This window comes from Trifolium pratense, linkage group LG1 (assembly GCF_020283565.1).
Source record: "Trifolium pratense cultivar HEN17-A07 linkage group LG1, ARS_RC_1.1, whole genome shotgun sequence".
NCBI lineage: Eukaryota > Viridiplantae > Streptophyta > Magnoliopsida > Fabales > Fabaceae > Trifolium > Trifolium pratense.
Window position 1 is genome coordinate 29,903,521 of NC_060059.1, and position 15,605 is coordinate 29,919,125.

General features: G+C 31.0%; 1 protein-coding gene across 3 annotated transcripts; it reads right to left on the reverse strand.

The window, feature by feature from the left end:
- Positions 1–1,260: 1,260 nt before the first annotated feature.
- Positions 1,261–15,450, reverse strand: LOC123899216 (probable disease resistance protein At4g27220). Of its 3 annotated transcripts, none has more exons than XM_045950309.1 (8): positions 15,232–15,450; positions 11,408–11,467; positions 7,023–9,848; positions 5,930–6,178; positions 4,542–5,246; positions 2,694–3,506; positions 1,798–1,855; positions 1,261–1,518 (listed from the first exon to the last, which is right to left on the reverse strand). In XM_045950309.1, the coding sequence occupies exons 3-7, from the start codon at positions 9,807–9,809 to the stop codon at positions 1,829–1,831; spliced, it is 4,581 nt and encodes a 1,526-aa protein (XP_045806265.1). In that variant the 5' UTR covers positions 9,810–9,848; positions 11,408–11,467; positions 15,232–15,450; the 3' UTR covers positions 1,261–1,518; positions 1,798–1,828. The 3 variants fall into 3 exon arrangements, with proteins under 3 accessions (XP_045806265.1, XP_045806249.1, XP_045806258.1); XM_045950293.1 differs by lacking the exon at positions 15,232–15,450 and adding an exon at positions 11,695–11,986; XM_045950302.1 differs by lacking the exon at positions 15,232–15,450 and adding an exon at positions 11,733–11,968.
- Between the last annotated feature and the right edge of the window lie 155 nt (positions 15,451–15,605).

A 15,605-nucleotide genomic window follows, 5' to 3' on the forward strand; every position in this document is an offset into this window, starting at 1 on the left:
GGAAAATTATGTCTTAACTAGCTAACATTCCCTATACATAATTTTTTTTTTTTATATAATTTTACATTTAGAGAACTTTGTTAGACATGTTGGTGTGGACAACAAATTGCATGTCACGGCAGTATATGGTGGCAATACATGCTGACGTGACATGTGAGTCAGTCTCCACATTTGTGTTGACTTAGTTTAAATTGGTGGGGATCAGTCTTTTGTAAAATGAGCTAAATTAGAGGTAAAAATATTATTATGAAAGTTGGAAGGTCAAAATGCAAGTTTGTAAAATTTTGAGGTCAAAAGTGTAATTTAACGTTAAATTTATAAAAGTACGAAGCTTTTTTATTCCTTAATAAACAATTTAAAGATTTTTTTTACCATTCTATTAAAATATAAAGGTTGAATTTTGAAGGTTAAAGAACCAATATTCTGGTGCCAAAGCCGAATGTGGAGCTGAGAGCGGTGAATCATGATTAAATATTGGTGAAGAAGAATTACAAGAACACGAGGAACATTGATATTTTTTTATTGTTTTAGTAGGAACTGAGTGTCTGAGTTATTAGAATAATACATAACTCTCATTTTATATCTGAGTCTTGTTAACGCGTGTCCCAAGAATACATGTTAAGAAACTTAACAGTATAATAGTTAGATTGAAAAATATAACAATTTGACTTTTAAAAAATTGAATTCACAACTTTTAAAAAGAATATTTTTATATTAAGTTGTTTATCATGTGTTTTTATGACACATGTTATCATTTGCATTTATATTTATGTTTTAATGAAACACCATACTGACACTATGAATTAGGTGCTATGTCAATTAATTATGCTACCCCAATACTAGTACAAATTTGGGTTGAAGCCTTGAAGGTTTTAGAATTTTTTAAATGATAGATGGTAGAGTTGAGCTGCTGCCAAAATAGTTGGATGACATATCTACCCTATAATACATACTCTAATAATGTCTTGCAAGAAAAATGGGTGAAAGGGAAAAATTTAGGGGACTAAAATTGTTCGAAAAGAGGAAAACATAAATTGCACAACAACTTGGTGACAACAAATATGCATATACATACATTTTTGAAAAATTCAATATATACACAATACAACTCATATACATTAACAAAATTTTATTTCAAAAACATTATATACATGAGGATGTTAAGTTTTATGTGTAATTGTTGATTCATCTCCGGAAAACCCAATGGATGAAAACCTGATAAAGTTGAAGGATAAAAGAGTGCAGAACAATAATAATAATCCAAAAGTAGTCAACAAAATCTAAATACTGCAATTTTTACAAGACAATGTCGTGCTTTTATTAATCAACTTTTATATCACATACATACACTTTGTTCTCATCAGCTGGTGAGTAAACACCTCCAAATCATCAAGGTGTAGTGTAGATAAACAACGACAAAAGAAAATAATTAAGAAAAATATTATTTATTGCTAATATGGCATGCAAATCAGTCCTCAACATCTGCGCCTATACCATCTTTGCCTCCTAGCTCATCATCTGTTTGCACAATTATCAATCGATTAACATCAAGAAAAAGCATAAAACAATGCATGGAAATATTATTATGCAACACTATATTAATCCACAATCTCATCTTATGCTACCTTTTTTTTTAAAAAAAAACTAACCTAACTAGTTTTTTTTTGTTACATTCGAACTTAACTAGTTGCTAAAGGATATAATGAATTTATTTTCAACATTATATTCAATGATATCAATCAATGATCCATAGAGATAAAATGTATAAGTATAACAGAAGAATTTCTCGTTGTGTACCTTTGCAAATGTGAGGATATGATAGTCTCATTCAGAGTGTATTAGAACGTAGGACTTCCTGCTAACAAAATGTTAACATTAATTAACAAATATATCCTCATTTACTATTTGGTAATGATTGCTCTAGTAATTCACAAATCACATTTTAATTTTAAAAGTAATGCCTCTGTAACACTTATAAGCAAAAATGTACTATGAACCTAAAAAGTGTATTTTTGCTTATAAAGTGTTATGGAGGGAGTACTTAAAATAACTAGGAGTGAGAATAGGTCGTGTCGGTCTACAGTCTCCCCTACAAAGGTTCAGGTTAGGCCAGTCTATTTTTTTAAATAGAGCAAACCAAAGCTTTTTTATAAGCGTATTTAGCTAAAAATGTCAGACTGCATGCCATAAAAAACATTTTAGGTCTACTAGGCCGGCCTATTTAAGTAAATATGAATAATCTTTTCAATAGTTTAAGTTTATAATCTACATTAATTTTTCACATATATAAAAAATGTATTATTATAAAAAAATATTATGTCATATATATTCAAATTCCCTAAAATATTATGTTAAGTATCAAACATGAGTTTAATCTTATTTGTTTATTAGTTCATTAGTATGTTTAAACATAAATATAATTACTAATTTAAATATGTTCATATGAAATATGCTTTTAAACAAACTAAAAGGTCAAACTCAGACTACAAAATAAGCCTATGACAGGCCACATGTCAGACTCAAACCTTAAATTTTTTGACAGATCAGGCTTAGGTTTGGCAAAACCTAACTCGACCTATCTTATTCCCACACCTAATTGCAACCATAAATGAAGAAGAAAAAAATGTATGCAGAGTCTAATTTCTCAAATCATGAAATCGTTGCAAAATAAATTAATTGGGAATCAATCATACCTTATCTTCAAACATGCTGGTTATTGTATCATTTAAGTTTCCCTTCCAAAAGAATTTTTCATCATCTTCTGCAATTTTAATTTTAACTTTTTGAAGATATGGTGTACTTGTGTATCCCTCAGAGAAAATCTTCATGCGAGGACATTCTCTTACAATTACTACATCCAACAATGGAAGCTTTAAGAAGCACTTTTTAGAGCAAAATTGTTTGAGGCTAGGCAAATGGTCCAACACCAAGTTTTGTAAACTGTTTAATGTAATGTGAATGTTTTCCTCTCCAGTAATTACTTCTTCAAGTGAATTACAGTCTTGTACCTTCAGTGATGCGAGCTTGCCCAAACTTCGCATCGTTGGAGATGTAAATAAATTTTTTAACCCATTGCAATTTGTTACTTGCAGATATTCCAAATGACTAAGGGTGGCTGAGGAAGGCAATAAATTTATCAAACTAGAACAATCCTTAACACATAAGCTTTGAAGGAACTCAAGAACTGGGTCAACTTTAGATCCTTCCTCACATATATGTTGAAGTTTAGGTAATTCATTTAGAGCCAAACGATTGAGTCGTGTTTGAGTCTTTTCACTTATTTGTCCTTCATCTTGGAATATCTTTTCAAAGAAACTCTGCCCAACAACTAGAACTTGAAGACTAGGAGCATTTTGAAGAAACCAATAAGGAAATGCATCTTCATTATTATAACCATACAAAAAAAGATATGACATTTTTGTGAATAGGCCAATTGAGTTTTTGGCTTGCAATATAATGCTAGCTTCAATATTATCTATTGCCAAGACCTCCAAATTTGGAATCACCTAAAACACATTTAAAAAATAATTGAGAAAAATTAAACATTTAATATTGACTCACCCACCCACCCATCACACACACATATAAAGTAAAATATTTTAGGAAGGGTCATGCTAACATGTGTCCTAAGGCTACTTGTTAAGATACTTGAAATAGTAATTAAGTCTTGAAATAAACAATCGTTGATTTTTAAAATGATAAAATGCACAATTTTTAATACAATATTACTATCTTTGTATACTAACAAGTGCCATGTTAGTGCCTTAAGGGCACATGTTAGCTTTTCCCTTTTAGTAATTTCGGGTTGGATAACTCAACTAATTTGAGTTAAGAATTAAAAGGAGTCAAAGCGTAAAAGATCTCGATTCAAATAATAGACTTAGTCTAAAGATGAACCTTATTATATTATATATTCAGTAAATAATAGACTTTGGTAGATCTATAAATATTTGCAAATAATTTTGTCTCAGTTGATTATTGAGGACGTTTAATATAAACTTGGTCTAAAAGTGAGCCTTGTTATATTTAGTATATTTTAATAAAATATTAAGGATTTTCCGTCAAAAAAAAAATATTAAGGATTTAAATATGCAATTCATCCTTGTAAATTTGCACTTTTTAAATATAGTCCCTGTAACCTTTTTTTATTTGAAAATAGCCCTTGTCATTAAATTTGCTCTACATTTTTTACTAAAAATAATTAGGGTCTATTCTTAGAACATTTTTAAGAGGGTCATATTAGACAGAGAAGAAAAGGGTAGCTAAACTGATAAAATTAGTTGGGCTAAGGATTAAAAAAAGTTGAAGGTTCAAGGTTCAAATCTTGACAAGATGTAAAAAAATTACTAACAGAACACACACACTTAATGTTGGTTTTGCAATTTCAATCATTCAAGGAATATAATGATGAAAATAATAACAAAAATTTCTCAGGTTCTCCCAAATGATTCTTCCTAGGGAAAACTCATTAACCTATTGAGTCCAATATTTTAGTTAAATTATTTAGTATGTGTAACTGTAAATTTACATGATATACATACCTCTTCAGCAATGAAAGATGGTTGATGATTGTCATCTGGAAAATTAGAGCTTCTTGTAGATAGAGTTCTATATGAATTCAACTTTGCACAACCACAAACACCAAGTTCCTTCAATGATGGACATACCAGGGTATGCTTTTTGGCATAGAAACCCTCAAGTTTACCTAAGTCTATTAGATATAATTCCCTCAGTTGATTAAACTCAAATATTGGAGCTACATTCACGCCAAATTCCTTCTCTGCAACAATTTCTTTCATATTTTCACATCCTACTATGAAAAGTTTCTCGAGATGTGAGCAACGAGTGGCTACAGAAAATGGTAATAGATGCTCCAAACTTTCACAACCTCCTAGCCATAATTTTATTAGATTTTGAAAACTAAGAATTTCTTGAGCATCTCCACTCCATATCTTTTTCAGCTTCGGCATCGAAGCTATAACAACTTCTTTCAACTGAGTTGTATCTTCTACACTGCTACTTTCTTTGAAGCTCAATTCAAATATTGCTTCCACTAAAGCACAATTTTTAACCTTCAACATCTCTAACTTATTATATGTTTTTTGCATTGAAGAAGGAAAAACCACCGCAATTTTATTACAATCGTGCACTTCTAACATCTGCACTGTTTCAAATTGGCGGTGCCATATTGTCTTTAAGTTGTCCATGCTCAACAATTTGATTTTCTCTAATTTCAAAAAATGAACCTATAAATTCATAAATAACCAATATCATTATAAATAAATAATTATTTGAATGCAAGTTTAATATGAATTGGAATGTTCCCAATTAGACATGGCAACGGGCGGGGCGGGAACGGTTTTCCTCCTCCCCGAACCCATAAAATTTGGATGTTCACATATCCATCCCAATTTTGAGCGGGGATGAAAAGTAGAACCTCAAAGCCATATCTGACAGGATTTGGATATCCCAGATGGATTTCGGGTATCCCCATCCCGCGATGTTCCGCATGAACTTGAGTTGTATTTTGATATTTTTTTTATTAAAAAAAAGGTTAAAAGTCTAGAATTATTTTGTTTCAACTGTATGATGTTATTAAACAAAGAAAAAAATAGAGAAAATAGTTTATTTAATATTCACTTTAAAAATAAAAACATGAATGTCATTTAAGAGTTTGTTTAAGGGTTTATAATTTAAAAGAGATAAAACATAATTTTATATAAGCGGGGTGGTTCGGGGACGAATTCGGGTTGGATATCAATGTCCACATTATCCGCCCAACCCCGTCTTTTGAAATTGTGGAAAATCCAAACCCGAACCTAAACCCAGTCAATTTGGATTTTCCCGTAAAGACGGACATGGTTCGGGCGGATACACGCAAGTATGAGTTTTATTGTCATGCCTATTTCAAACGGTAGAATTACAATACCTCTTTCAATGCATTGTCCCTTTCTTCCTTAGCTATTATCTCCTCCATCATAGGACAACTACTTATTTCAAGTTGTTTGAGGTTCTTAAAACTTGCAACAATAGCAGAAGAGAATAAGTACTTCAACCCATCACAATTATCCACAATCAAGCTGGTCAAATTGTACATAGAATGATGATTGTCATCCCAAATTTTATTCAAATTGGAGAGTGAGCTCAATTTAAGGGTATGCAAATTAGGAAATACAACCTACATAAAAAGAAATTAAAAGATATTATAATTCAAGTCTTATACATGGTGACAATAATGTATATATTTGTGTCATTCTTTTTCTTCTCTTTTTGACATAAGTAAATTTAAGGCAGTTCATTAAAAATAATAGTAGCAATACAACTATAAATTACATAAAAAAAATATTGTAAGAAGCATGAGATAAAGTTAGTTGTTTGACGCCTATAGTGAACACAGTTAATAGTATAGTTATTATAACTGTGAAGTTAAAAAATTTCATCTTTATTTGGTCAAGTAGCATAATGACTAGAATTTCATCCTTTAAGATGAATAAGTGCATGTAACAAAGTTCGAACCTTAATCCATTCATATCACATACAATATTCTTATTGAGTTATGCTCACATGATCAAAATTATTCTTTTTTGTATAAGCGATATGCTTAATTTTTTGACATTTTATAATGTTTTCTCCATAATTAATGGCAACTAGTAAAAAAGACTTCAAAATGTTGTATTCATTTGGGAAACCAAGAGAGATCATTTGTGAGGTGATGAGAAATATGTTTCATAACAAAAAAAAAATAAAAATTATCATCTTTGTTAGAAACTGTACATTGCAGTCCTATATACAAATGTAAGTCTACAAAGATGGAAATAATTAATTACTTGATACCTATCAAGATATGCATCTACATTCCCCTAGCTTGAATATAGTAGTTCATTTTTTTTTTTTTTTACTCAATTGTTTATTTACTAAACGAACCAATTTATCTATTAATTAATCGTTTGTACATATCACAGAACAATAAAAAAAAATTATATCATTTGTATTTAAAGAAGCTTTAATATAAAATAACATACCTGAGCATTGAAAAATGGTGAAGAGACATAAGACTCTGAACCTTGATATTTTTGCTCACTTCTGGAATCCGTTGAATGATAAGAGAAGAAATTATCAAGCGTCTCTAAATGTTCTAAAGTCAAAGAACGCAATTGAAGAAACTCTATCATTTCACTATTTGCACTTAATTTGTTGTCTCCGAGCACTATCTCCTTCACAGAATTGCACTTATAAAGATCAATCTCAGAAAGGCAAGAAAGTCCTTTAATCATATCGAAGGACAAAATATATTTTAACTGGATGCAATTTTTGACTTTGATAACACTGAGACTTCTAAAAGAAGTTATTGAAACTGGACCATGACATATACACTCCAAGTTTTTAAGATTGTGAAGTACCAATGTTTCCAAGATGGGAAATGACACATGGATTTGAGTTCTCTCTTTAGAGTCAACAATGTGCTTCATGTTTGCATTATTTTGGATATGGAGATGTTTCAACAATGGAAATCCATCCCCATTTAGTTCATAAAGCACATTTTGAATTCCATCAACATCATCCAAGTACAAATTCTCAACACCTTTAATCAATGCTTTAATTCCATGCTCCAAATGTATATTGGTACCAAGTTTGAGCATCAATGTGTTTAAGGTTCCATCCTTAATGTCAGACCATTCCCATACATCTCCAACAACAATTTTATATCTTTCCAGCTTCTCAAACATCAATTGCAAGTCCCTTGGCAACATCCAAGTCTCGCGAATTTGTAATTCTAGAGCAATCAAGTTTGGTAGTTTTCCAAGCTCAGCAATGCTAGCATTTTCATTTTGAGTTGTCGAAGTCACATCTTCCCAATTAATAGAGGTATTGCCCATGTACAACTCCTCTAATCTAATCAAGCTTGATAAGATATTGGGTGGGACTACTTCTATTCCTGAATTGCTCAAATCAAGCATTCTCAATTGAGTCAATTTCCCTATTTCTTTTGGCAACTTGATCATTGAAGATTTACGGAGACAAAGAATTTTTAAATTTTGCAGAGCTTCTATTGCATCCATATTCTCCAAAATGCAAAAATTTAAACACAATGTCTTAAGGTTTGTTAGGAACCGAAATGAAGTGGGTAATGAAGACAAGTTCAAGGAGGTTAAATCTAACACTGTAAGGCTTCCCATACCCTCAAAAAAAGTATCGGAGATTTCTAAAGAACGATTCACACTCAACAAATGGAAAAACTTGATGTTTGGACAATAAATCGTTTCAGGAAGCTCATCATTTTGATAATTAGGTAGAGCAATCTGTGTGCACCTTTTTAAAAATTCCTTGGTTGGCCATTCCTCATGTGGATGTTTCCTTAGAAATACATGTTTGTCCCTACGTGCTATGGAGATAGCAAAATCATGAACAAAGTCATGCATTTGGATCACTCCACCTGCTTTAACATCATGCAAAAGACAAGTCACCTCCAAAGATCTTATTACTGTGTAAAATTTGTTTCTTGCCTCCTCCACAGTATTGACATCCTTTAATATTTCCAAACCCATTGCAACTTTCAGAAAGTACTCTACATCATTACCTTGCACTAATGCAAAAAGCAAGAAGATATCCCTTATTTCATCCTCCAATGCGTTGTAACTCAATTCCAAAGCAGAATAAGTTAAAGCATCCATCTCTGTTGGATCACTACTTTGTAATTTTCTTAATGCATCTTTCCAAAATTGGACGTCCCTTTTATTTCTCATTGCACGAGCTACTGTCACTACCCTAAGAGGCAAACCTTCACATTTTTTGGCAACTTGAGTTGCTACATCTTTCAAATTGCTATCTTTAACCACATCCCCGGCCATAAATTGAAACAAGCTCAATGCCTCATTCTCCTCCATAAGTCCAAGTTTGAAAGTATAATCCTTTGGAATATCCATTTGCAGCAACACATCTTGATTTCTAGATGTCATCAATAATTTGCAACCATTATGTTCATTACCAATTGGGATTCCTACATTCTTCAAATCAAGCCTGGTCCATATATTATCTAGAATGACAAGAATACGTTTCTCCATCTTGATTCTTTCTCTTAAGCGTTCTGCTCTTCCAAAAATTGTCTCCTCGTCGAATTTTAAACGCAACGAATCTGCAATCTCCCCTTGAATAGTTTTTAAGTCTGGATTTTTGGATACATGTGCTATAACCAGTTTATCAAACAATTTTTGTTGCTTTGCTATTATAGCCACTTCTTCCACCAGAGTGGTCTTACCCACCCCACCCAAACCATAGACCCCAATGTTGCATGAATTAGGGTCTGCTAGAGCTTTCACGATATCATTCTTAAGTAACTCCCTTGTCTTATAATTTTCATTACCTGTTGTTGAGGAACGATAACCAACTCCATCTAAGGTGGGACGATAACCAACTCGATTAAAATTCCCTTTTTCTTGAATTTCCACAACATCTTTTGCAATTTTTGTGGCGTTTCTACTTAGTTGATGACGCAAAATCAAATTGGGAAACCCACATGTTGAGCACCTAACATTGGCACGACGAGGATCTTTTTGAAGCTGATTTGCCCTTTCAATGACCTGGTTCACTTCCTCCAACCAGTTCAACACATCTCTTTCAATTTCTTTGCCATTTCCTCTTTCTTCTTCAACCAAATGAAATATCCTTTCTCTTAAAGCTTGGACGTCTTTGACATTATCCGCTAACATCTTAAAATTGCCTTTGTAGAATATCAAGTAACGTGCTTGACGCCCAATAGGAACAATGGTATAATCTACTGCTCTTTCAACAACTGATGTTAGAATTTCCATTGATTATCTTTTTTTCTCCTCTTTGTGACTTGAGTCAATCTGAAAGTGAAAGTGAAAGTGAAAGTAAAGACACTATTTTTGAATGAATTCAAAAGAAACAAGGAAAACATTTGAAAATGTGAGAACATTAACACATTACTATCTTTGATGAAAATTCGCAAATATGAAAAAGAATGTATGCTTTGATTAAAATTAGGCTTAATTGCACTTTTGGTCTCTTATCTTTATTTTAAGTTTCAAGTTGGTCCCTTATCTTTTTTGCAGGTTTCATGTCGGTCCCTCCGTCAAAATTTTCACTATTACCATTAAATGTGGACACGTGGCAAACGGAAACCACACATGGAAAGATGACACGTGTGCCACATCATCAATTACAGTGCCACGTTAGCAAAATGAGAGGGGGACGAAAAAAAATGTTGACTTTTAAAATAGGGGGACCAAAAAGCTGAGTTTTAAAATAGGGAGACCAAAAGTTCAAAAATATCAAACTAGAAAGACCAAAAGTATATTTAAGCCTTAATTAATTAATAACTTAAGCTAGAAAGTGTGGTATGAGGTATTTTGGTGGCTTGGTTTGATGTTAGTGATTCCTCCTAATTTGTTCATTCTCTTTGAATGTTTTAGTGGAGTAAGGAAAGTAATTTGCCACCTACCACCTCGAAAATATTTTTATTATATTTTCTCGAGGTGGTAGATGTCATTAAGTTGTGGTCGTGGAAATGGAGGTTGTGTCGGTCGAAGATGTCTCATTGTCTTTTTAATGAGCAGTTGTGGATCATGTGAGTTGTTTATCCAGTTGAAGTGGTGTCGTAGGTCGGTGTGTGTTAGTTGCTGGTTTGGTTTTGGTGCTCCCTGCATTTGAGTTTTTTCAATTTCCTTTGTTTTTATTTTGTTTTGATTCGGGTTTGTGGTGTTAGGCATGAATGTTGTGGCTTTTTAATATATTTGGCCGGTTAGGCAACAAAAAATTATATATATTTGACCTTTTCAAAAAAAAAAAAAAAGAATATTACATTTATCCTAAATTCTGAAGTGATGCTCTAAATTTTAATTTTTAAAAAATAAATATGTCTTATATGTTTGCGATACGTCTGAATGACATATATGATACAACACAAAATACAACTAAATGACACAGATACGACATAAGATATAACTAAATGACATAGATACGTAGATAATACATGCAATAAAATAAAGTAATTTCATTAATAAAGATAAGATAAGATAATTATTTTTACCAAAAAAAAAAGATAAGATAATTACAAATGAATGAACAATAAACTTTATTGCTAATCTTTTTTAATGTCATTATTTTTACTAATATTTTTTAATCTGCTTCGCTATAATTTAAAAAAGCGAAAACATAATAACACAAACAAAAAATAAATAAAAAAATGCACTATGTTCATTCAAAACTAAAAAACAAAACTCATCCACAACAATTCATCCAAACCCAGAAAGAAAAAGAATACACAGAACTAGAAAAGCATCATCAACATCAAAACCAGAAAAACCTCACATCTAGAACCTTTATCAATTCATTTTACTCGATAGACAGTAAAAAATGGCCAAAACAATCCATATGGGTCTCTTACCTGGATTATGAATCAACTGAGAGTGTTGATGTTGCGTTCAAACAGCAGAAATTAAATGATCTGCAAACAACAACATAAAATTTGTCAAAAACAAAGTCTTGCTAACAAGTGTTCTTGGGGCACTCTTTAAATATTTCAATTAAAAAAAAATATTTATTTAAAAAATTAAACAATTCAATTCCAATGTACAAATAAGCAATGGCGACAACAAGCATAATAACACAGTGGAGTGAAGTTGCAACAACAAATGAAGAAGAAAAGAAGATACAGAGGAGTAAGATAGGGACCATAGAAAAAATGGGTAGTAGAAATTCCACATCCATACATAGCAGCAAGACCCATGTTTTTGAAGCCTTCACTTCTTCTTCTTTTGGTTTTCATTGCTATCTATGAACCTATAAACCCAAATTTGATATTTTTGTAAAATCTACTATTCTCATATCTAATTCATATGTGAGATCATGTGTTTCTCGTTTTCTCTTGCGGTGATGACATTGGACATTGGTAGACAATGGTATGAGTTTTTTTGACAACAAAATTGATGAGTAGAGAATTAATTAAGATATGATTTTGGATTTTTTTTTTAAGTTGTAAGTACTTCCTTCGGTTTATTTATAAATGGGTAAATAGCATTTATTTTATTCCCGCAAAATATGACAGTTTTGTTTTACCCCTACAAAATATATTTTTTGGATTATCCTCTGTAATCTAAAGATTCCATCATTTACCATCCTGGATGACCAAGTCGGACTCTGACTGCGTCAATCTGCTTACATGACGCGCTGAGTCAGTTTTTTTAATTCACTAAAAGTAAAAGTAAAAATCGCTAAAAGTAAAAGTCACCTCCCTCCGTTTCTCTACCGCATCATAAAATTTCTCAGAAAGAGAAGTCACTGTCTATAATTTTGTTTATGGGTTTTATTTAGATCACCACCACCATCATCTAACAACAACCAAGGAAACCCAACATTCCTCCTTCACTTACGAGTTACGACGACGAAATTGAATCAATCAAAATTAATATTGGTTGAGGATAATCAGAATTGGGTGTTTTTAGTGGTAAACGAACACGATGAAACGATGAAATTGGGCGTTTGGAACTTGGTAGTTTATTGTTTCATTTTGATTCTAATTTTATTTCTTTGATTTTTTTGAGTTGAAAGTGAGAAAGGTGATGAAGAATCATGTGTAGATGATGAAAGTTGAAGGATGTTAAAAAATACAGAAGCTTGTTGGCAGATAGAGATGAGATGGGTTTGATGATGTCGTGGAAGAGGGAAATAAAGGGAGATGAGATGAGTTGTTGTTGAAGATGAAGATCATATGTCACTAGGTTTGAAGAAGATGAAAGATGATTTGATGAACTTTGAGTGAAGAGGATGAAGATGAAAGAGAGTTTTTGGTTAAAATATTTGTTGTTTTATAAAAATTAGTTTTTTTTAAATAATCAAATAATATATTTATCTATACGTCAATAATTAAATTAATTAAAAATGAATTAAAATCCACATAAGTATGTCATGTCATCAAAAAATTAGGATTCGATGTCCAGTTGGCCATTCATAGGGGTAAAAGATGAAATCTTCATATTGCAGGGGTAATCCAAAAAAAATATTTTGTAGGGGTAAAATAAAACTGACATATTTTGCAAGGGGGTAAAATCCTATTTACCCTTTATAAATTATAAGTAAAAGTAAATAATTTTTTTTGACCTTAAATATAAGAAAAAGTAACCAAATTCAACTATATTTAATGTCATTGTTTCAAAAATACTCCGTATTAATTGTTCTACAAATAATTGCATAGTCCCAACCTAATGTCAATTTACTGTATTGTAAAGGACAATTAAGTAAATATAACAATTTTTTAATAAGTGTGAAACAACATAATTTGACTTATAAATAAAGCCGAAAGGAGTATCTGTTATTGAAAAATTACTACATTTTTTAAGAATTAATTGTTTTAAATTATTTGTTATTAAAAAAATTACATTTGGTGATGTGTAATCCTAATTTGCCACATGGCATGTCACATCAGTGTTTTTTATGCCGGTTGGATAAAAAAATAGGGTGGAGACCCAAAATGCAAAGCAAATCAATATAGGGGGCAAGCATATTTAATTTTAAAATAAGGGACCAAAATTGTTGATCTTGCAAAATAGGAGACCAAAAATGCAAAGAAAATCAAAATATAGGGGGCAAGAATGTTTAATTCTTCTTTTGGTTTTCATCACGTGTTTCTAGTTTCTCTCTTGCGGTGATGGCATTGGTATATGTGATTATAGGGGTAGATGATGGTATGAGTTTGTTGACAACAAATTTGATGAGTAGATTTTGGTTTTTAAGTTATACTAAGGGTCTGTTTGGTTCAACCGAAGGGAGAGAAGATATTTCAATTATATATGTTTAGGTCAAAAGAGGAGAATGAAGGGGGTGAGAGATTTTAATTAAATATATGTTTGGTTCACAAGGGGATGTAAGAGATTTTAAAAGTAATTTACTTTTTTACCTTTGACAATTATATTTTAAAAACATTTTATTCCTTTATTATCATTTTATTTATCCATCTAATTCAATAAAATAATATAAAAATAACTAAAATATTTATCCATATAGTGGCAAGCAACTTTAACGTAAACAACATAGCATTTTTCTAGAAAAAAATAATGAAGTCGAAAAAAAGAACAAATGAAGTCGAGAAAAAACAAACAATTGACGTCGTAAAGAAAGTTAGGAAGAAGCAAAAGAATGAGGTTTAGGACAACGTAGCAGCAGGTAATAAAAAGAAATTATAGTTTATCAATAGAGAAATTAATAGACAGATTATTGTTTAGGACAATGTAATCAGAAATTAACGTTTTTACCCGTACAAAACAACAAATAGTAATAAGGACAATTTTGGAATTTTTAAATAAAATTGAGGATAATTTGGTGAACGTAATAAAAATATAAACATCTCCCCTCCCCTCCAAATCCCTTCAATTTGGGGGAAGCAAAAAGTGGCTCTTGGAGGGATTTTGCTCCCCACCCCCCTCCTAAAAATTGAACCAAACACAAATACTTAAATATACTTAAAGGATTTATATTTTTTTAAGTAATTTAGGGCCCGTTTATTTTTCCTTTTTTTAAAAATGATTTTTATAGTGTATTATTTTTTTGTTAATTTTTTTTTATAAAAGCTTCAAATGAAAAATTGATTTAAATAGCTTATTTTAAAATGTTGTTCTATGTATTTCATCATCTTACTACAATTTGTTTTTGAATCATAAAATTTCAAAAAACTATTTTAAATAGTTTTTCATAAAAATAATTTTTTAGGATTTTTTTTTTTACAATAAGCTGGAGATCGAACCCATAACCTATAGCGTATTACTAAAATCCCTCACCACTAGTCAAACCTAGTGGCTTAGGAATATGTTTTTTGTTAAGTTAAATATTTAACATAAATATTTAAATTATTGAATGTCATATCACACTTTTAAGTTATCATAAAAATCATTTTAAAAATACTAAGAAGAAAACTTTTTTTTTAATGCTAAAACAATAAAAAGAGTGTTCAACCATGAGCACTTAGATGAGATAGCGCGGGTCTCTTCTAACTTAATCAAGGTCTTGGGTTCGATCTCTGCTTTGGGCATGCAGCAGTGTTAAAACAGTTTGTCACTCATTTAAATTCCACAAAGCTTGAGGAATTAATATCTACAGTTACGTGCAGAAGATAGGTTTACACCAAAAAAAAAAAAAAAGTGTTCATAGTTTGAGCTCTGTTTCTTACACATATAATATAATATCCCGATCAACTTAACTAAATAAATCAATTCATACCTCCAACCACTTGTTCAAGAAACTCTCCATCCAACCTTTGAAATGAACTGGGCGAGTACAAATTAAGCTGAAGCCAATCTCTTCCTTCACTTTTTTTTTTTTTTTTTGAAACAAATACTTATTTTCTGGTTTTTTTTTTCTTTTTCTATATGAATGGAAAAATAACAGAAACTCTGTAAAACAAATTAATAAAACAGAAATGGAAAGAGATTGAAATGTGAAAGAAAACCAGCAAAACTCTTTTATATATAGTTTTGAAGCAATAAAGCTCTTTTGGTAGCTTCGGATGGGTTTCAGCAAAGATTCTTCAAACAAAGTATCAAACATTGAGTAAAAAAAAATCAAAGTACTCCTTATAATTTAGATATTCACTT